This window comes from Rhinatrema bivittatum, chromosome 8 (assembly GCF_901001135.1).
Source record: "Rhinatrema bivittatum chromosome 8, aRhiBiv1.1, whole genome shotgun sequence".
NCBI lineage: Eukaryota > Metazoa > Chordata > Amphibia > Gymnophiona > Rhinatrematidae > Rhinatrema > Rhinatrema bivittatum.
In genome coordinates this window covers 66097838-66119064 of record NC_042622.1, presented here as the reverse complement: position 1 = coordinate 66119064, position 21227 = coordinate 66097838, and the positions used below count along the sequence as shown (strand labels likewise).

The following is a 21227-nucleotide window of genomic DNA, read 5'->3' as shown; positions in this document are numbered from 1 at the left end:
TGAGAGGAGAGAGGTGGATGCAAGGAATGATAAAATGGAGACAAAGCAGAGATGAGGAAGAAAACAGGTCAGACAGGAGAGAATGGGAAAAAGATGGAAAGTAAAAAAAGAGGAGTGAAAATGACTTGGGACGGGAAGCATGAAGCAATAGGAAGAGGAAAGGAAGATGGACCATGGAGAGTGAAAACAGAACAGAGAATACTAGAGAAACAGGAAAGGGGGATAGAAAGAGAGGAGATAGTAGAGAAAGGAGGGAATGAAGGAGAGGGAGCAATAGAGAGAGAGAAGGGATGAGAAGCAACATTAGTGTTCCCTAGGCGTGAACCTTTAGTGTTGTGTGCATCCCTCCCCTCCCAATTCTGTTAGACATCTGTCTACCAGTGGCAGCTCTGGCATAGCATCCACCTCTACATTCCACCCCTGAACCCTAGCAGTTTTACACTTCTTCCCTTCAGCCACCCCTCTCTTTTCTTCCCCAGCCTCAGGAGCCCTCGTTCGCTGCCTAGCAACCCTGCAGCAGTCCCTTTTCTCACTTTCCCAACCTCCCCAACAGTCTCATCTTTTCCAAACCCCCTTCCCAGCAGCCCTCCCTTCTCAGCCACAGAAGCCCCTCTCTCCTACCCCCAGTGTCAGCAACTCTTCTTTCCCAGCCCCAGCAGCTTCCTTGGCTGCAGCAGCATCTTTCTGACTTCCCTCCCTGCCCCAGCAGATTATCCCCTCTCTTTCTCTCTTCCTGCCTCCTACATACCACAGCTGTGCTGGGAGCTCCAACTCCAGCACAAACTCTGCAGCACCCTGCTTTGCCGACTTATCTCGTCTCTTTTCCTGTTCTTCCGGGGTGCTGGCTGCAGCTCAGTCTCTTATGCACTCGCTGCATGCGTGATATTCCTGCATTTCCCTGTTGCTATATGCAATGCATATCCCTTCCTGGCCTGCATCTCTGCCCCCCTCGCAGGCCAGAAACTTCGGGTTCAGGTGCCCAGGAGCAGTGGTGCAGCATAAGCAATTATAGGTGACACCAGGGCAGGGGGCGGCAAGATGGCCCCCCTGCCTCCCTTGTCTTGGGCCCTGCCCATGGGTGAACTCAGCAAAGTCAGCACTGGATGGAGGTATAGGCCATGTGCAGCGTATCTGCCACTGCCAGTCCTTTTGTTCTGCTGTGGCACCGCCCCCAAAATTGTGTTGCATTAGGCGGCAGTCTAGTTAGCCTAGTGCTTGAGACTGCCTTAATGATAGTGAAGGGAGGACAGAGCAGAGGCATTTTGTCCTTTTTATACTTTGTAACTTTTATAATGATTATAAATATCAAATGTTAATAAACATAAGCAAGCATACAGTGGACAAAATGGCATATATGTGCATGCACCCATTCCCTTGTCTTACTCCCGACCCTGGGAACACACTTTTCTCCACTGTGGAGAGACAGATTGTGTACTTTGCACATGGAGCAAAAGTGCACATGCTGTGTAACAGTACATGTACTTCTACCCACAAGGATGCTGAACAGTGTTCAGAAGCACGGTTTATATGTACACACATGTGCACCTGTGGGGAAGATCTTAATTTTACTTCTTTAATTAGGATTCCTATAGGACAGTTTCAGGTGGGATAACAAAAGTAGATACTAAGAATGGGTAATTTGGAGTTAGGTGGATAACTTGTGAGTTATCCATCTAATTTGCTTTGGATATTGACCTCTAATGGGGCAAAAACTTACCTGAGTAATTTCAGGACAGCAGTTTGTACCACTTGACTTACAAATAGCAACACTACTCAGCTAACTGTAAGCCTCGCATGGGAATGCCCTCTGCTCTCCCTGTTTTTATATGCCTACATTTTACCTGGGTAAAATTTCATCAGTTGATGGGGCAGGAAATTTGAATCTCAGGATTTGCCTGGCTAAAAACCCTTTAGAGTCTCATCCTCTGAGGTAACAAAATCAATCATTATATCAACTGAAAAGACAACACAAATAAACTTTTTAAAGCGTGAGTGACACAGATCTAGCAAATTATATAGAGAGATATTTTGCTCTTCTTTATTTTTTTTTACGTATTACTTTAGCAACACATGTACAAACTGTCATACCAATAAAGTTCCTGAATCTGAAAGGGGGAGAGATTGTGGGGAAGGAGATGAAAAGGATGCAATATCAGGGGGAGAGGAAAAGAAAGTAGGAGAGAGAGAGAAGGTGATGCCAGTGCTGGAAGAAGTGTAGAGGAAGATGGCTGAAGAAAAAAAAAAGGGGGAGGGGGGTTGAAGGCGAAGTAAACACAGGGAGGGGGTAGGGTAGAAATAGCCAGGGAGGACAGTGCTGGGTACTGTGAAGAATAGCAGAGGAAAGTGTGGAGAGGAGTGTGCAGGGAGGAGGAACAGAAAGCAGGGGGGGTTGGACGAGATGGAAACAGATGGTGGAGGGCACAGCAAGTTCTAAGGGTTATGAGGCCTGTCCTGAACCCTGGAACTGACCTTGGTGCGAGCCCCTGCCTGGTTTGTACTCTGACTTTTATTCCGTCAGTCAGACAGTTGAAAGGAGGAGGGGTAGAGAAAGCGGAGGAGGAGGAGGAGGCAGGAGAGAGAAGGGGTTTGAAAGTGGGAAGCACGCAGAGAGCAAGGCGTTAGAGGGGAGGTGCGGCTCGTTCGCCTCAGCCTTCTGTTTCCCGCAGGCTCAATATCGAGGAAGACGCTGGCTGCCGGGTCCAGCCCCTGCGAGGGAGGAAGAGCGGCCCCGGGGCTGCAGCGCGCGCGCACGCACACGCACCGCCTCCCGCCGGGGACATGGTGGGCATCCCCGGAGCCCTGCAGTGTAAGGCCCTTCCGCCGCCTTCTACCCCGCTCTCGCGCGCTCCCTCTCTCTCTCTCCTCTCGGCGCTGCAGCGGATTTCTTTAGTCAGACTTGCCCCGGGTCCTCCTGACTCGTGAGCGATTCGGACCTCGCACTGTTTTCTGGTAACTTACAAGGTTTTTTTTTTAACCCCCCTTTGTTTACTGTTGGATACTAATCGTGGTTTTCTTAATTTAAATATATTTTGCAGCAGTACTAGCTGTTCATGTGTTTAAAGGTCCAAAGAGAAACTGCCAAGTCTTCATCTTTCCCTTTTAGTTATTTCAGAAAAAAAAACCCCAAAACAAGTAAAAGAAGCTCGCTGCTGTGACTGTGCCTGGCTCTGGGCTGTAAAATTCCTCGGCAGGCTACGGCTCTCTTGTGTGCAGCCCCCGGTTAGTCCTCTGGCACCGGGTATGAAAGCCGCTGCTAACTTAACTGGCTGGCACCTGTGAAACACTCGGGACGGGCAAACCAGCAGGTTTAGCCACCCTAGCCTTAGTGAGGGACTTGTTCAGTTTGATGGATCTTATTACAAACTTCGAAACAAGATTTATTGATTTATTACAAGAATGTACAAGAGAGTACTCTGAGCGAAGTAGAGGATTATACAATGTTACTTGCATAAAAACAAATAACGTGTGTACTGCATAAATATATAACGCCCCGAGACAAATGGTAGAGATTAGAGAAACTGGAGAAGGTGGCCAGTGTGTTGGGAGTGATGGGGTTCATAGGTTCTCGCGTATTTGAGAGATTAGGGAAGTTGATCCAGGTCTACACTGTACAGTGAAATGTCTGTGGCCAGTTTGGTTTCTACCTGGAGAAAATTCCAGAGCCTGGGGTTGAAAGATGATGAGGCACACTTAGGAGTTCTGGCCAGTCTTTATGGGCAAGGAGTTATAGGTGCGCCTCTGCAGGAAGATTTGTAGGGAGACCGATAAATTGGGCCTTGGCCATGTAGTAACTTGAAATCAATGCAGGGGGCTTTGAATTGAACTCAATAGGGGATTGGTAGCCAATGCAGGTTCTGAAGGACTGGGCTAATGTCTCTGTGGCTGCAGTTGGACAATATGTAAACTAAAGTACTTTCTCCCATTTTGTGCCTATGGTGAAAATGCTTGGTGGCCCAAAATCTTTTCTCCCTCCCTGTGCCTTCAACATCATTTCAAATGCATTTGAGTAGGAGGACTTTTTACTTTTGAGTGGAAAAAGAACAGATTTCAGCCTGAAGGGAGAGCAGAATAGCAACACTGGTTTTGAGGTTCTAGCTTTCTTTAATGGTACTTGCTGATTTCAGACACGTTAGAGTAATTCAGTCATTGTGTAACTTCATATTTTAACATTGTTTTGGTATCTCTTTTGATACAGTGGAGTCAATATTAATTAACAAGTCCTACAGGTACAATAAAAGAGTATTTTCCCTGCAAGTAAGAAAAAGAAGAGGGATGAACTGAATTGTTTAAATACATCCATGTTTAAAGTGGGAAAAAAAGTAATGGAAAACTACATACTTGATGTATTTAACAATGAACTAATAATGATACTCAAATTTCAACGAATAGATATTGTTTTAGGCAATGGGACAAAAAGTGAAGTTTGGGCAGATGCCTTGCTATAATTCGGGATTATTGTTGGATACTGTAAAACAATGGGGCCTATTTTCTGAACTGCATTAACACATACTAAATGCATGCAACGTGTTAAGCTTGTGTTTGCATTAACATTTATTTATTTATTAGAATAAGCAGAGTATGAGCAATTTAATGCAGGAGAACATGAGGAAGATGTATAGCTTATTTTTGTTTTTATTTGCATGTTTTTTATTTTTATGTTAATTTTTATGTTGCATATTACTATTTTATGGATGTAACTATGGAAACCGCTTAAATTCTGATTTGCGGGATACAATTTTTTAATTAAACATCTTGTATTAAAGTGGATTTTGTATTAAAATGTAAATCAACTGATGTACAGAATTATGCTAATCAGCTCATTTAAATTTAATATGGATCAGGTTGATGCACTAATCTATATTAATGCCACCATTAACACAAATCTTTGCATCATTAGAGGTTCTGTGTAAAACATGCATGGTAATGTATGTTATTGCAGCACTTTAATATGATATTCTCCAACGGATGAAACACTTTTTCAGGCCGATGCAATATAGTGTGCTCAGCCTGCACACAGCTTGACGCGCAGTCGGACATGGGTTTTGGACATGCTAGAATAGTTCCTGATGCAATAATGGGATTAGCGTGGCTAATAGCCTTTTATTACATGAGCCCTGGATGCAAAAGTCACCGTGCACCCGACGTGCACATTTTAACCCGTAAATATTAACACCAGCCCTGGAGCTGGCACTAAGTCTTGATGTGCCCCAGGACTCAACAAAACAGCAAAAAAAAAAAAAAATACCGCTTTTCTATGGTTCCTCCAACGTAATATCATTGCGATACTAAGTAGGAGGAACCACAGAAAGCAGCATTATGAAAAAAAATAGTCTTGATGGTGGTCAGGTTAGGAAAACGGCCTCTCAACCGATGTTCGGTCATGGGTTAGGAAAATGGACGCTGGTAAATTGAGCGTCCGTTTTCTTAACTCGCAAAGCAATGTCTCCTGGGTGCCCGATGCCAGGGACGCAAAATTTATCCCTAGGGTGTCCTTTTTAGTGTGGCACCTCATTAACATACCGCATCGGGTGCCCAGGAGAGGTGGATGGGTGCGTGTTAGGACAATGGGCATTTAGTGAGAACCCATTTTCTATGTGATTTGATTGCGTCAGCCCCTTAGTGAATAGTGTGTTAAATGGATGTAGTAACACGTTTAACACATTTTAGTAATGTAAGATTTTAACTACTTCATTTGTTAATTGAAAAATTTGAGTACTGATGCATTCAGGGCAGTGCTCCCTCTAAGACTGTGTGCAAAATTATTTTTTTGTGTGAGCAGCAATTTTTTTAAAACCAATTTTTGAGCACCACTATAAGTGTTGTATTTCTGTATATAGCACAAACAAAATTTGTGAGCGACTGTAAAACCTGTGAGTGATGCTCCTACATGTACAAACAATTGCTCATGCGCTCAGCTTAGAGGGAGCTATGATTCAAGATTTGTATAGTCATAAGGATGGATTTTCATGATAGCCTTTCATAAATATTGTTATTCTTGCATTTGGCTACATAGCTATATTATGTAGTTTACTGAGGAATAGAGATAATTTATATTAAGATTTGGGCACTTTGCTATAGATGGACAGTAAGTATTTAGAAAAAATGTTTTGTCTTTTTTTTTTTGTATCTGTTTTAGGTGTGCCCTTAACTCCTTGTAGGAGTTTCTTCTGTTGTGTTTGAAATCAGACCCATCAGAGAAATATAGGTCTCCACCCCCTTCTAATCCAATTTGGTTTTACGCCTAGCAGACATTAAACAGTCACTTGTGCTGCCTAGCATTTTCATAAACCTAGGCAGAAACTGCATTTTTTACTTCCCTGACTTACAGATCTTCAGGCAAAAATCACATGAATAGTAGTAGTATTTTCATGGGTTTGTTGGAGAATTCTTTGTCACAGTTCAAAAGCATTCTATTCCAGATTTAATTTGTACTTATGAGGTCAGCATTCTACTCCAGCGCATTACCTACTCACATGTTTTAGACACCTTCCACCATGCTACCCAATCAAACATGGTTCTCTTGTTTGAACCACTGGCCTCAGTCTCCTGTTGATTGGTATTTTTCCATGTCTTTTTGGTCTTTCTTTGGGCGTTTTCCTCTCCAGCCATCCTGCTGATGTAAATTTTCTCCTTTCACATATCTTCCCTGAAGCCCTGAAATGTGCCATTATCAAACCCATTCTCAAAAAAACGCAACTGAACCCCTCTGACCCAGCCAGTTACAGACCCATCTCAAATCTGTCATTCATATCAAAGATCTTCGAAAAACATGTGAATCTCCAACTCTCGGAACACCTGGAAAACCACAATATACTGTACCCCACCCAACACGGATTCAGGAAATCTCTCAGCACCGATACTCTCCTCCTATCCCTCACAGACACAACCCTAAGAGGCATTGACACCAGTCACTCCTACCTTCTGATACTACTGGGCATCTCTGCCGCCTTCGATACCGTTAACCACGATATACTACTAACCCGACTAAAGGAGATTGGACTAGGTAAAAACACCATAAAATGTTTGGCTTCTACCTATCTAACAGATCCTACAAAGTACACCTCAACAACAATGAATCAAAACAATTCCCACTTCCCCACGGTGTACCACAAGGATGCTCACTCTCCTCCACCCTTTTCAATATTTATTTGCTCCCCCTCTGCAAACTCCTCTCCAGCCTGGACCTCCCCTACTACATCTACGCAGATGATGTCCAGATACTACTCCCTATCAAAGAAAACATTCCAAACACCCTATTCCTATGGGAATCCCTCTTCTTCCAAATAGAAAATCTCCTTACTCAGATATCGCTCACACTCAACCACAAAAAAACAGAAATACTACACATCTCAAACAAACCCACCACAAAGATTATCCAAGACCTCTCGACCACCCAACCAAACAAACAACTCACCACAGAAGTAAAAGACCTTGGTATCACACTGGACTCCGAACTCAACCTAAAAAAACACATCAACGCAACAATCAAAGAGGGATATTACGAATTTCAAGTCCTCAAAAAGCTCAAACCGCTACTCTTCACTCACGACTATCGAACAGTACTCCAGTCCCTCATATTTTCCAAGCTGGACTACTGTAACTCCCTCCTCCTCGGACTCACTGCCTCCTCCATCAAATCCCTCCAACTTCTGCAAAATGCAGCAGCCAGATCTCTCACAAACAGCATTCGTTCATCACACATTACACCCATACTAAAAGAACTCCATTGGCTCCCCGTAACCTACAGAACACAATACAAAATCCTAACACTCCTTTACAAACCTATCAACAACAAAAAACTGGAATGGCCAAAGGACATCTTCCACCATCATCACTCCCAAAGAAACCTCCGGTCCCAAAACACCGGCCTGCTTTCCACCCCTCACACAAAACTAGCTCACCTCACCACAACCAGAGAACGCACCATTTCTGTAGCGGGTCCCTCTCTATGGAACAAGCTGCCCACCCAACTAAGACTTGAACCCTCTACCCAGTCATTCAAAAAAACCCCTGAAAACCTGGCTATTCCAAAAAGCCTACCAACATACAACCTACCTCACCACACCCCCTTCCCCCTGCACCACCCCACCCCCCTGTTCCATAACAGATCTTTCTAAACTTTCCTCCCAAGCCACACCCTAACCCCCCCTCCCCCCTTAACCCTTCTCCGTCCCACAATAATTATTTAAGGCTTAATGTTATCATATACCAGTTAAATTTTTTATCAAGTTATATTGTTGCAATGTTCCCAATGTTTTAATTATAAGATACCTTAATCTTAAGTTATATTGCTTCATTGTTACTATGTATCAATAATAAGACACCTTTGTCTTACTATTCCACTAGTTATAATGTAAACCAATGTGATATACTCCAATGAATGTCGGTATATAAAAACAAACAAATAAATAAATATCCTAAACCAGTATGTTTTTTTTTTTTTTTTATTATTTTGTAGAAATAAAATGAGCATAAAACATGGTGCAGAATATTAGGAATTCAGTCCATGGGATGGAGGCAGTGGCAGAAACCTGGAAGAATAATGGATTTTAAAAATGGAATAGTTACATGGAAATGCTTTGCTGCCTTCCCATTACTTTTAAGATGTTTAATCTACTGACCCACTAAGAATTCTATCGGTAGCGCAAGAGATCATTGAGCATCCTATTTCCTCATATATATATAGACCACTAGAAACATGAGTCGGAAAGCAGTTTAAATATTGATTAGCCAAATACTGTTTGAAATAGTGGGGGCCAACTGAAAGGGGTCTGGGTTAGGGATTTTTTTGCTCCAAAACTAGGGCCTCTGGTTCATTCTCTGCTTCGTGATTTATCACAGTGATTTTCCTTGGGAATGAACAAACTGGATATATTTATGTAAAATATGGATTCACCTTGAAATGTTTATTGCAAAGACTGTGGATGAAATAAGTTTTTTTTACTTTATGTACTACTTTACCCCAGGAGAGGTATGCTAGGTTACTTTGAAATGACTCCCCTTTCTTGTGAGTTTATTCATTGCTAAGTGGGTGAGCATTTTAGCTATATTTGTGCAGAGAGGTAATCCATGTGTGCATAATTAAACTTGGAATAATAGCTGCAGTGCCAGAAAACATTTATTTCTATGCCTAGAATGGAATTGAGTATGAAATATATACAAGGCACACACAGGCTTCTGGCTGCCCTGCTTTTATTTTATTATCTTTGACCTACGAAACATTTAATTATGGAGCAGTGTTAGATTCAAGGAGAGAATTTACATTTTGCTCTCACAGGCCTGAGCAATCAATGAAGTGCTTGGAAAGTCAGACATGATGCTGAAACATTATTGGGTTTCCCTGGAACAGGAATAGAGAGTGTGAGGGCAGTGGTTCTGCCCTTTTGTCTTGGTGCATTTTGGCCTGTTGTGATATATGAAGTAATATAATAAGCTTGAGTGCATCCAAGAATGCAGAAGCAAAGGGGGAAGGTTTTCAGATGGAGTGGGATGGCCTCAGAAGGAAGGAAAATGTGCTTTGCTGCCAACAGAAACTTAGAAATCTCTGAAAAAGCTTCATACTTGGTTTCTCAAGCGGTTATTAGCAGGTGGAAACTAGAATTTATTGACTCCCTCTTGTCACTGACTGTATTTTACAATAAAGTTACTGGAAGCCTGTTGGGATGTGGGGGGGGGGGGGGGATTTTTGTGTAAATTGAGATGGCTACAAGAGTCTTGCACTCTTAAACTAAATTCTGCAAGTAATTCAATTTTGCAGTTTTGAGACTAAGAGGATGCAAATCCAGTTTGTCATTTTACATTTATTCATTTTATTTTATGTCTTCTCAGTATGAGATTTGATGTATTATGGATGTAACGCTGTAAGCTGCGGTGAACAGACTGCAATTTGCGGGCTACTAGCCTAATAAATACATTTTTTGCACTCTGGATTGGAAAGGTAGAGGGTAGTGGATGCTTGGAATGCCCTTCCAAAAGAAGTGGTGAAGACAAAAGCAGTAAACTAATTTAAAAAGGCATGGGATAAACACTGTGGATCCCTGAAGGCTGGAGTTGGAAATTAAGAAAAGGGTGCATGGGAATAGCCAGCATGGAGCGGCAGTTACTACTTCTAACAGAAGGCATGGGATTATTACCATTAACCAATTAGCTTATATGATTTTGACAGAACTGCAGCATCACTCTCCTCTTTGGTGGGGGGAAAAAGGGGGAATTGGATTCAGACAATATGCTGGGCCCTGACTTTTATGGTCCAGGGTACTGATACGCAGACATTAGGGAACTGCTTCTACGGCCAAGTCCAAAAGTAAAGCACGTTCAAGCAACAGTATTGTATGAATTATCAGGAAGACTGCTTGCTCTGTAAAAAGTAGATAATACATTGACATCGTCGGCTCAGTGTGCTGCGGCAGTCAAAAAAGCAACTTAAGAGGGGAATGGTGAATAAAATGGAAAATATCATAATGCCTCTGTATTGCTCCATGGTGAGACCACACCTTGAGTACTATGTACAATTCTGGTTACCGCATCTCAAAAAAGATATAGTTGCACTGGAGAAGGTACAGAGAAGGGCAACCAAAATGATAAAGGGGATGGAACAGCTCCCCTATGAGGAAAGGCTAAAGAGGTTAGGACTGTTTAGCTTGGAGAAGAGATTGCTGAGGGGGGATATGATAGAGGTCTTTAAAATCATGAGAGGTCTAGAATGGGTAAATGTGAATCGGTTATTTACTCTTTTGGATAATAGAAGGAATAGGAAGAACTCCATGAAGTTAGCAAGTAGCACATTTAAAACTAATCAGAGAACATTCTTTTTCACTCAATGCACAATTAAGCTCTGGAATTTTTTTGCTAGAGGATCTGGTTAGTGCAGTTAGTGTAGCTGGATTTAAAAAAGGTTTGGATAAGTTCTTGGAGGAGAAGTCAATTAACTGCTATTAATCAAGTTGTCTTAGAGAATAGCCACTGCTATTACTGGCATCAGTAGCATGAGATCTACTTAGTGTTTTGGTACTTGCCAGGTAATTGTAGCCTGGATTGGCCACTGTTGGAAACAGGTTGCTGGACTTGATGGACCTTTGGTCTAATCCAGTATGGCAATTTCTTATGTTCTTAAAAATGTTGCTAGCAATAATTTTGTTATGGGTTTGACAGTTGCTTAATTTTGACTTTTAATATTACTATCCTTAATATAAGGCTTGGTGTAACTGCATGGAGTGGCAGATATTACCCTTACAAGAAACATGGGGGAAACCTTCACAGAGTGGCAGTTACTACCATAAGAAGTTTGTTGGGCAGACTGGATGGACCATTTGGTCTTTTTCTTCTGACATTGCTATGTTACTATCAGGTCGATACAGTAAGGCCGCGGTAGAAACAGTGCGGCAGTGTCAGGCGCACCCTTCCTCCCCGCACGCACAGTTCTCTTCACTTAGTCCCCGATACTCTCTTCTAATCGCATGCAAATGCATGCCGCGGCTTTAAAGCGTTAGGGAAGGGTTATGCCCGCGTAACCCATTTTACTGTATAGGCACTTAATACAGCGCCTATACAGTAACCTGGGTGCGCTGGTACCTGTCATTTCAAATGTCATTTCAAATGACATTTGAAATGACAGGCACCAGGAAGTGTAAAAAAAAACAAACCAAAAATATGTAAAAACCTGAGTGTTAAAAAAAAATAATTTTTTAAATACCTGTCACTTTCATGCGGTCATCCAGGCAGCGGCGTGGGTCCAGGCGGCCGGCGGGCGGTGGCGGGAGCCGGGTGTTCGATCGAGGCCGCGGGCGGGTAGGCGCGTGTTCGATTGGGCGGGCGCGGCAGCGGGATCCGGGGGGCGGGTGGGCGCGTGTTCAAACGAGGCCGGGTCGCACAGGCGCTCATTAATTCAGGCGGAGGGAGCCGGCGGCGAAAGCGGCCTCCGGCAACCCCCACCTGCAGGCTCGCATTCACTGCCGGTGGGGGTTGCCGGAGGCCGCTTTCGCCGCCGGCTCCCTCCGCCTGAATTAATGCGCGCCTGTGCGACCCGGCCAGGTCACACAGGCGCGCATTAATTCAGGCGGAGGGAGCCGGGTGGTCGTGCATTCATCCAGGCAGAGGGAACCGTGGGCCGTTTTCGCCACCGGTTCCCTCTGCCTGGATGAATGGCCGTGCGATTTCAGCGCTGAAGGCAGTCACATGCCGTGGTCACGGCATGTGACTGCCTTCAGCGCTGAAATCGCACGGCCATTCCTTCACTGCTGGTGGCCGTGCATTCATCCAGGCAGAGGGAACCGTGGGCCATTTTCGCCACCGGTTCCCTCTGCCTGGATGAATGGCCGTGCGAAATCGGGAGGAAGGGAGAAGGGACTGCCGTAGCAGGCCCGAGCCTTGCTACTTTTTCGTTTTTTGTTTTTTTGTGCTTCGGGAGGAGGGGACCGGACGGGCTGCAGGAGACCGGACTGGGGCTACACCGGAGACCGGACGGGACCAGGGCGGGTAAGCAATGTTTTTTTACACTACACTACACTACACTAACTCCTACTAGGGGGAGGCGGTAAACTAACACTTAAGGCCGCGGCAAAACAGCGGGTTACTGAGGAGATAGTATCAGCGCCCGTTACAGTATCGGAGGGGAATAGCTAATTCCTTCATTATACAGCTTTTCGTTCATTTACAATGCTGGGTGCGGAAAGGGTTATGAGTCTATTTTAGGAAGCGCTAAGGACGCGTGAAACTGGAGACTGTATCGCTGGATCGCCTTACTCGTCTGTATTGTGCGCTCCCAGCACGTTACAGACGGGCAATCTTTAACTGCACGTTACTGTATTGACCTTTATGTTAGAAGTGCAAGAAGTTCCTGCTTTGCAAAGTTGTCGACCTGAAACCCCATACCCATCCCCAGACTACTTTTTCAGTTAAAAAAAACCCATAGAAACATAGAAATGACGGCAGAAGAAGACCAAATGGCCCATCCAGTCTGCCCAGCAAGCCTTCGCACTTTTTTTTTCTCCTCTCTCATACTTATCTGTTACTCTTGGCCCTTAGTAACCTTTTGGTTCTGTATCCCTTCCACCCCCGCCATAATGCAGAGAGCAGTGGTGGAACTGCATCTAAGTGGATATCTAGCTTAGGCTTGGATTTATCAAAATGCAGTAAGTACTGCATGCGATAGCAAAAGGGGCGTATAGGTAGGTATTTGTATCCCTATGGTAGGCCCACCTAGTAACTCGAGGTGGGATTTAGGTATGAGTGTAGGGGGTTAGGGGCCACTTTGACATTCTACGTGACACGTACGAATAGAACAGTGGTCTCTTGTGAAGATCTGATGGCCTTCGGAGTGAGGAAACTCACTCCAAGATGAGATTTGGGCAATGTTCTCTCAACCTAGCTTGATGGACTCTCTACCTGGGTAACAGGTAGAGAGTCCATCCTTGATCCAATTCCCTAGTCACCCAGTCGAAAAAAATCAATCAGATTTGTCTGACAGGATCTTCCCCTGGTGAATCCATGCTGCCTCTGGTCCAGCAATTCCTCAGACTGTAGATAGTTCACTATTCTTTCTTTCAACAGCGACTCCATTACTTTACCCACCACTGAGGTGAGGCTAACCGGCCTGTAGTTTCCAGCCTCCTCTCTGCTCCCACTCTTGTGAAGTGGGACCACCATTGCTCTTCTCCAATCACTTGGCACCACTCCCGTTTCTAGGGATCTATTGAACAGGTCACGCAGCGGACCCGCCAGCACATCTCTGAGCTCCCTCAGTATCCTGGGATGAACCTCATCAGGCCCCATGGCTTTGTCCACTTTCAGTTTTCCCAGCTCTTCCCATTCATTCTCTTCTGTAAATGGAGTTACATCTACTCCACTCCCCTCCAGTTTCTTGTTAACTAGTGACGGTCCTTTTCCTGAGTCCTCTTTAGTGAACACCGAACTATTTTAGTATTTCTGCCATTTCTTCGTCTCTCTCTTCACATTCATCCTTTTCATCTTTCAATTTCACTATACCACTTGGAACTTTTCTCCTTTCTCTGATGTATCTGAAAAATGTTTTGTCACCTCTCCTTACCTCTTTGGCAATCCTTTCTTCCGCTTGACTTTTTGCTGTCTTGATTACTTTCTTAGTCTCCCTCAGTTGTACCAGATATTCTTCTTTGTGCCGTCTCCTCTTGAATGCTGTTCTTTTAGCTTTTATTTTGTCAGCCACTTCCTTTGAGAACCATATAGGTTTCATTTTTCTTTTCCTTTTAGTTTGGTCTACAGTTGATCCACATCTCTTATTCTCCCAGCCTTTTAGTTCTTCCTCCAAGTACTTCCCCATTTCCTCAAAGTCTGTGTTTTTGAACTGCAAAACTCAGGTCTTTGTGCTTCTTCTCCATATCCTTTGTGTGATATGAAACCATAACGTTTGATGATCACTTGTGCTGAGGTGGGCGCCCACTTGGACATCAGAGACATTATCTCCATTAGTGAGTACTAAATCAAGTATAGCTCCCTCTCTTGTGGGTTCCATTACCATTTGTTTGAACAAAGCCCCTTGCAAGGCATCCACTATTTCTCTACTATTGCTAGATTCAGCAGAAGGGATTCTCCAGTCTATATCTGGCAGATTAAAGCCTCCAACAATCACCACTTCTCCCTTCTTTCCCATCTTTTGGATGTCTTCAACCAGATCTCTGTCATGCTCTTCCTTTTGATTTGGAGGCCTGTAAACCACTCCAATATAAATGGATGCCCCATCATCTTTTTTTTAGGTCGTCCCATATTGCTTCTTCATTGCCCCATCTTCCTTGCAGCTCAGAAGCCTTGGATATTGTTTCTGACATAAAGAGTTACTCCTCCCCCTTTCCTATCCTCTCTGTCCTTCCTTAACAAGTTGTAGCCCGGTATGGCCGTATCCCAATCATGAGATTTCGTGAACCACGTCTCCGTGACAGCAACAATGTCTAAGTCAACCTCCACCATTAGGGCTTGCAGATCTGGGATCCTATTGCCCAAACTACGGGCATTTGTGCTCATAGCTTTCCAGCTTTTCTTGTTCAGTTCACTGCTTTTCTTGGACTCCTTTTGTGACTTTAGTTGAGTTTTGTTATTCACTTCACCTTTTCCCATTGAAATTGTGCAAAGGAAAGGATTATTGCCTCTGATGACAGATTCATCCATCGCAATGAGCTTTTTTCCTTTGGTTACTGATCTGGAATTTCTATATGCATTGGGTTTCTTCTCTCTTCTCAGTTAACACTTCAATCTTTTTCTCAAGAACTTCTTCAGTATTTAATATAGAGAAGGCTTTTTGTACTTGTACTTGATACAGTGTATGTCTCTGCAACACAGATCTAATTCTACCAGAGCCCACTGTAATCCTGTTTTTGGAGTTCCTTAATGCCCTGTTTGAGTGGGGCGGTAGACATGTGGGCTGCACAGCTGTAAAGAACGGGTGTCTTCTTCAATTGTCAAGGAAACAAGAAAAGTAGGACGATCTATGATTTCAAAACCTGAAGTTTTAAGAAAAATAGTCAGGTTCTACATATCTAGAGGTAGTCCACCGGAATCCACGAGTGGATGCCTTTCAGCTGAAGAGAGCTTCATGATTCATGAGGAGTGAGTTTTTCTCCAGGGAAGGGGGGGGGGGGGTGTCCACAATTGCTGAAACATCCAGGAAGCCTCTCACTATTGCAGTCCTGAGTGCAGAAATGGAACTAGTGGCCATTTTAGAACCTTCTGAACTCAGCCTGGCTGCATGTACACAGATGGGGAATGAGGTAGATTCTCTCGGCAGCAGCTTCTAAAGAAACAACTTCTGTTCCCCCTTCCTTGGAGTCCTCCTGGATTTGGGCCTCTATTTCAATTTTTTTTTTTAAATGTTGTATGTTTATTATTTTGTATTGGTATTTAATTAATCTTAAAATTGTATGTATGTAAAATTTGTAAACCACCTAGATTGACAATAGGTGATATAGAACAAAAGAGAAAATTAAAAAAATAAATGTCTGCAACAAGCGTTTTGCTGTAGGTCAGAAAGCAGTCCCTTCAGCTGCTTCAGTCCTTCCACCACTCAGATTTTCCAGGAGGTCAGGGCAGAAGAAGGTCCAGAGGGGAGGAAGAGAGGAAATTGCCGGAAGACATTTTTATGGTTCAGAGGATTCTCTTAGTGATTTCAATAGAGTCCCACAGGAAAATAATAAGGAAGAGTTGAAAAAACGGAATATCCTCCTGAAGGGGAAGATGGTACTGCAATGCTATGTCCTTTTTCATAAGAAGGAAGTTGCATGCTTAATTTCCCAATCTCATATATACTTTGAAATTTGTAGAGGATAAGGAGGAGGAGACTTCTTCCTCAGCAGAAGATCCTGTTATGATCCATATTTGAAAACTTTCCAAGTTCTTCCCTCCCTTAAATCTGTGAAAGATTTGATAGAATTGGAATGGGTATCTCCTGAAGCAAATTTTAAGGGAGGACGCTCTCTGGCCAAAGCTGGAACCAGGAACAGCATATTTGGCGGATGTCTGCTAGGGGTATGGCATCTATAGGAGGCTGCTTTGGCTGCAAAATTGATCAGCGGACTCCATATCCAAGTCCAACTTGTCAAAACTTCACTTTTAAGAGTTTTGTTTGGAAAAGATCTTGAGCAAATAGTGAAGGTTTGAGGGGAGTCCATGGTTTCCCGAGGATAGGTTAAGATGTTTCTCACGTTCTTTTCTGGTCTGGAATAGACTTTGGGACTCCAGAAGATTTAAGCAGGGAAGAAATATTAGTAATCGGAGATCCAAAACCTTTGGCAGATTTCAGTCTTTTTATTCAAATGAGAGGAAGTAAGGAAGGACCTTCTGGTCAGGAGCTGTTTGAGGGCAAGCAGAATTGTGACGGACGTCCATCAGAGATGGGGCCCAAATTATGTCAGATCAGTGGGTCATAGAGATCATATGGGATAACTACGCCCTGGAATTCTCTTGTCCTATTTCAGATGCTTTCATGGTCCTCTCTGTCACTCCATCAGAAAGAGAAGCCATAAGAACTCGAGGAAGACTCCTGGACTAGAAGGTGATAGTATCTGTCCTGGAAGACTGATGGGTTCTAATTCAATATTCTGTTTATTTTGTGGTTTCCAAAAAAGAGGGTCCTATCTTCCAATTCTGGATCTGAAGCAGGTCAACAACTAATTCATGAAGGTAACTCATTTCAGAATGGAAACATTGAAGTCTGTAATAATAGTGATGCGAAAGTGAGAATTCCTGACCTCCTTTGATCTAACAGGCTTAGCTTCACATTCTGATAAGGACAGATCATCAGCACTTCTTTCATTTTGCAGTGCTAGGGCGCATTCATCAGTTTCAAGCACTGCCCTTTGGCCTAGCCATATCTCTGAGGACGTTTTCAAAGGTAATGGTATTGTGGCAGCAGCACTGTGCAAGGAAGGGGTATCTGGATAAGGACAAAGTCAGTCTGTGAAAGTACACTGGCTATCCATAAGGTAGTTCTATTTTTTCAGGAATTAGGTTGTTCACTTAATTTCTCAGAAGCAAATTACAGCCACCTCGGATTCTAGAGTACTGCTTGACACGAACATAGGCTGGGTTTGGCTAATGGGACAGATTATTCAGAAGCTGGGCAGCAGGTCTGTTCATTAATGTTCGCCAAGAGTCTGACTATATGTTATCTTCAACTTCTAGGTTCCATGGCAGTGGCACTGGATCTGGTGCCTTGGGCAAGGGCACACACAAGGCCTCTTCAAAATGCTTTGCTCTCCAGATGGAATCCCCAGTCTCAGATCTATCCCATAAAATGATCCATCAGGATGAGTCTGCAATGGTGGCTAAATGCAAGAACTTGGAGTTCAGAGTGGACCTTGAATCCCCAGCCTGAGTAATGGTGAGGATGGATGCTAGTCTGATGGGGGGAGGGGGGATGCACATTATCTGGGACCTGTGACTCAAGGTCACTGGACTCTCGAGGAGACAAAATAGTCTATCAGTTGATTAGAAGCCAGAGCTATTTGTTTAGCTATCCAGAAACTTGCTCTCTACTAAAGGGTCATGCAGACAGAATAATGTTCGACAACGCCACAGTGATGGCATGGTACCTCACTGATTCATGTACAAGTCCGCAAGTGTCCTTGGAGTGTATTAACTATTTGTTTGGGCAAGAGAGAATTTGAAGATAATTGCAGCCTCACACATAGCCTGGGTGAAAATGTTTAAGAGGACTTTCTTAGTTACAAAGTTATCGACCCTGGGGAATCCATTGATGGCTCTCTTGGTGACCATAAAAAATGTGAAAGTAGAAAGAAATTTCAGCTGGAAAAGACATTCATTCTTTTAGTCTCAATGTTGTAGTCCAGACTTGGCTGGAAGAAGCACTTCTGTATGCCTTTCCTCCATGGTAAGGTGACTATGCCAGTGATTTTTGGAAGATCTTTCTGAGGGTTTGGCTATTAATTCCTTGAAGATGCAGGTCACAGCTCTTGCATGCTAATGGGGGGGATGCATTTTGATAGGCCCTTATCTTCGCATCCAGACATGTCATTTTTTTAAGTGGTGTTAAACATATTAGGCCCCTTCTGATGATTCCTGTTCCTTATTGGGATCTAAATTTGGTATTGTATTTTCTTTCTGGGTTGCAGTTTGAATCTATTCAATTTCTCTGAAGCTGCTTATTTTTGAAAGTGGTTTTTCTAGCTGTTATTTGTTCAGCTTAGAGAATTTTGGAGCAACAGGCACTTTCATGCAGAGAGCCTTTTTTTTATTGGTCACAAAGAATATAGTTAAGATTCGCACAGTGCTTTCTTTTCTTCCGAAAGTGGTCGCATTCTTTCATTTTGAATCACTGTTTGCCTTTGTTAGTAAGAATTCCGATTTCGCTGAATGTTTATTTAAAATCTTGTTTCTGCAGTCTTCTATAAAATTATATTCAGTGCAGATGTAATGAGATCTCAAGGTCACTAATATTTTTCCGAAGTCAGATTATCTGTTTGTCCTGTATAGTGGCGTATGGAAGGTTGGCTGGTTTCTCCTCTAGAGATTTGTAGGACAGCAACTTGGTCTTCTCTACTTTTTTTTCCTAAGTATCATTACTCAGATATGAACATCTGGGAGAAGATCTTTCACTTCCAAAAATGGAGAGCGGATTTGGCAGTATCCTGCCCTATTCAGGAGTAACCTTTGGTACATTCCATTTGTCTTGACTAGTCTAGATGAATAGGAAGGTGAAAATAGTTCTTACCTGATAATGTCTTGGCCTTGAGTTCATTCTGAATTGGTCAGGCAGAACTCAAGAAACTAACTTCCCTGCTCTCTTGGTTTTCTCTTCAAGCCTTTGTGGATGGAATGGTTTCAAAAATAAATTTATTTTTTTTTTTGCTGATCAGGAAGATAAGAAAATATCAGTTGTTAAATATGCTTAAATTTTACCGGTCAAGGAGCGAATACTTTGAACTGGTTAAAGCAATCCGAACATGGATTTAAGTCTCTGAATTTTTAAACTGCACACATCCTGCAGAAGTACAATAAGTATAGAAGCATACCATTGGGTTGTTTGATGTGCACATGTTGCTTTCAGATGATCATATCTGTGGCCAAGAGGCTCTCAAAATATAAGCATTTGAAGGCAGAGTTTCCCAGTTGACGATCTGTCCTCATGCAGTTGTTTTCCAGAGGTCCATCTTAAATGCTGCTTTATAACTTGGAGCTTTGCCCATTTCTGTCTCATCCATCTGGTTCGACATTGCGTTAAAGATAGCCATGTTATGAACAGAAACCTTAAATCTTCTGTGATGAATAAGTTCAAGTGAAGATCTGGGCATTGTTTGGGAGCATTATTGGATACTTGACTGACTTACTGAACGTAAATGTCTAGAGGAATTGAAGATTGGAGGGAGCAGGTTCCTGAGCTGCAAGATGCGGAGTGTTGAATTTTATGGCACGTTAATTGAGTTTTATGCTTTAATGTCTGTTTTTGTTGTTGTTTTTTTTTTTGTAGGCTTTCAGTGCTGAGGTTGACTAACTAATAAGTTTCTTAAGTAAGGCATCAATGTAATATGTTGCACGTTATCTACTGGCTTGATTGCATTGTCCTGAAATTTAGTACAAATACTGTAAAAGCTCCCACTAACTAAAAGTGGTGCAATGTGCTTTTTTTTTTTTTTATTAACTTTACATCCATGGCCACTGAATTTGTTCTGCTCTGTTTGTTAGTCATTAAAAAGTGTGTGTGTGTGTTTTGTTAGAAGTATCTCCAATATAAAATCTAGTTTGTTCTAACTTTAAAACATCCTTTGCAGAGTCTTACTACATTACTGGCTGTGGAAGTCCTTCGCTGTGATATAAATACTGCTAAAATTCTTCTAATCGCCTTGAGGAGCTTTCTTTGTGGAAAGTAATTCCTTTTGTATGAATGCAAGCATGTTTTTATCTTTTTCCCAGGAGTGGTTTTGTAAAAGGAATACACTACCAAAAGGCAACAGTTCTCTTTCAAAGCGGCATAGAGTAACAGCGACACAGCTAATCTGTTCTGTAGCAAAGGCATCAAGAGTCATGGCAGTTTTGCTTGCCTTTTTAAAGATGAATCAGGGGGCTGTTGAAGGGGAGGCAGCTTTAGAATATGACCATACAAAGATTTTGCTCATTTTTGGTCAACTCCTGGCAGCCCTCTGATTATCGCTGGATCTACTGAAAAAGCAGCTGAATGGAGTGTATGCTGCCTGTCTGGCCCTGAGGGGAATATGGGGAGTTCACAGCCTGTACAGGTGGAAGAAAAGCAAATTTGGTATAGCTTTGAACTTTGTTCCCTAAAGGATGCATATTGCTACCCAGTGGCACTGCACACTCAGAGTTGTTCAGCATAGCATCTACTGCTTTAAATAAGCAGGGTGTTTGTGCGAGTGTGGGGTTTTTTTTTTTCCTTTTTTTTACAGAATAGAAAGAGATGTGATTAAAAGGCGGTCTGCTTTAATTCATGGACTGCAGAGCATCATCTGTACTTTTCTAAACGAATAACATCCTAAAGTACATTCACATTAACCAGAGGTACTCTGAGGCGTGGATAGTTTCACATGTCCAGTCAGGTGAAATTCAACAGACTGAAACCAGACCTAGTAATTTAAAGTATCTAATGAAATCGTACTCAAATTAGACAAAAGATAATTCTAGTAGATAACATAAGGCAAGACTTCCTGCAAGGGAAACAAAACAGGAATGCTCTGTGTCCTGAGAATATGCAGGGATGAAGATGCATGCCTAGGGTGATAGTATTGTGA

At 42.9% G+C, this 21227-nt stretch overlaps 1 protein-coding gene across 5 annotated transcripts in view; it reads left to right on the top strand.

The window, feature by feature from the left end:
* CBFA2T2 (CBFA2/RUNX1 partner transcriptional co-repressor 2) overlaps nucleotides 1-21227 on the top strand; it is a 420340-nt gene that overhangs the window by 183573 nt on the left and 215540 nt on the right. Inside the window, exon 1 of one of the 5 annotated variants that reach the window (XM_029611022.1) lies at nucleotides 2371-2490. The exons of 1 other annotated variant lie outside the window; for it this stretch is intronic. Coding sequence is in view for 1 of the 4 variants with exons in the window: in XM_029611016.1 (XP_029466876.1) it covers nucleotides 2779-2806 (28 nt within the window). In the remaining 3 variants the exon portion in view is untranslated. Of the gene's footprint in view, nucleotides 1-2370; nucleotides 2491-2565; nucleotides 2950-17677; nucleotides 17846-21227 lie in introns of those variants that run through there. 3 more of the 5 variants (XM_029611016.1, XM_029611017.1, XM_029611018.1) reach the window with 3 other exon arrangements.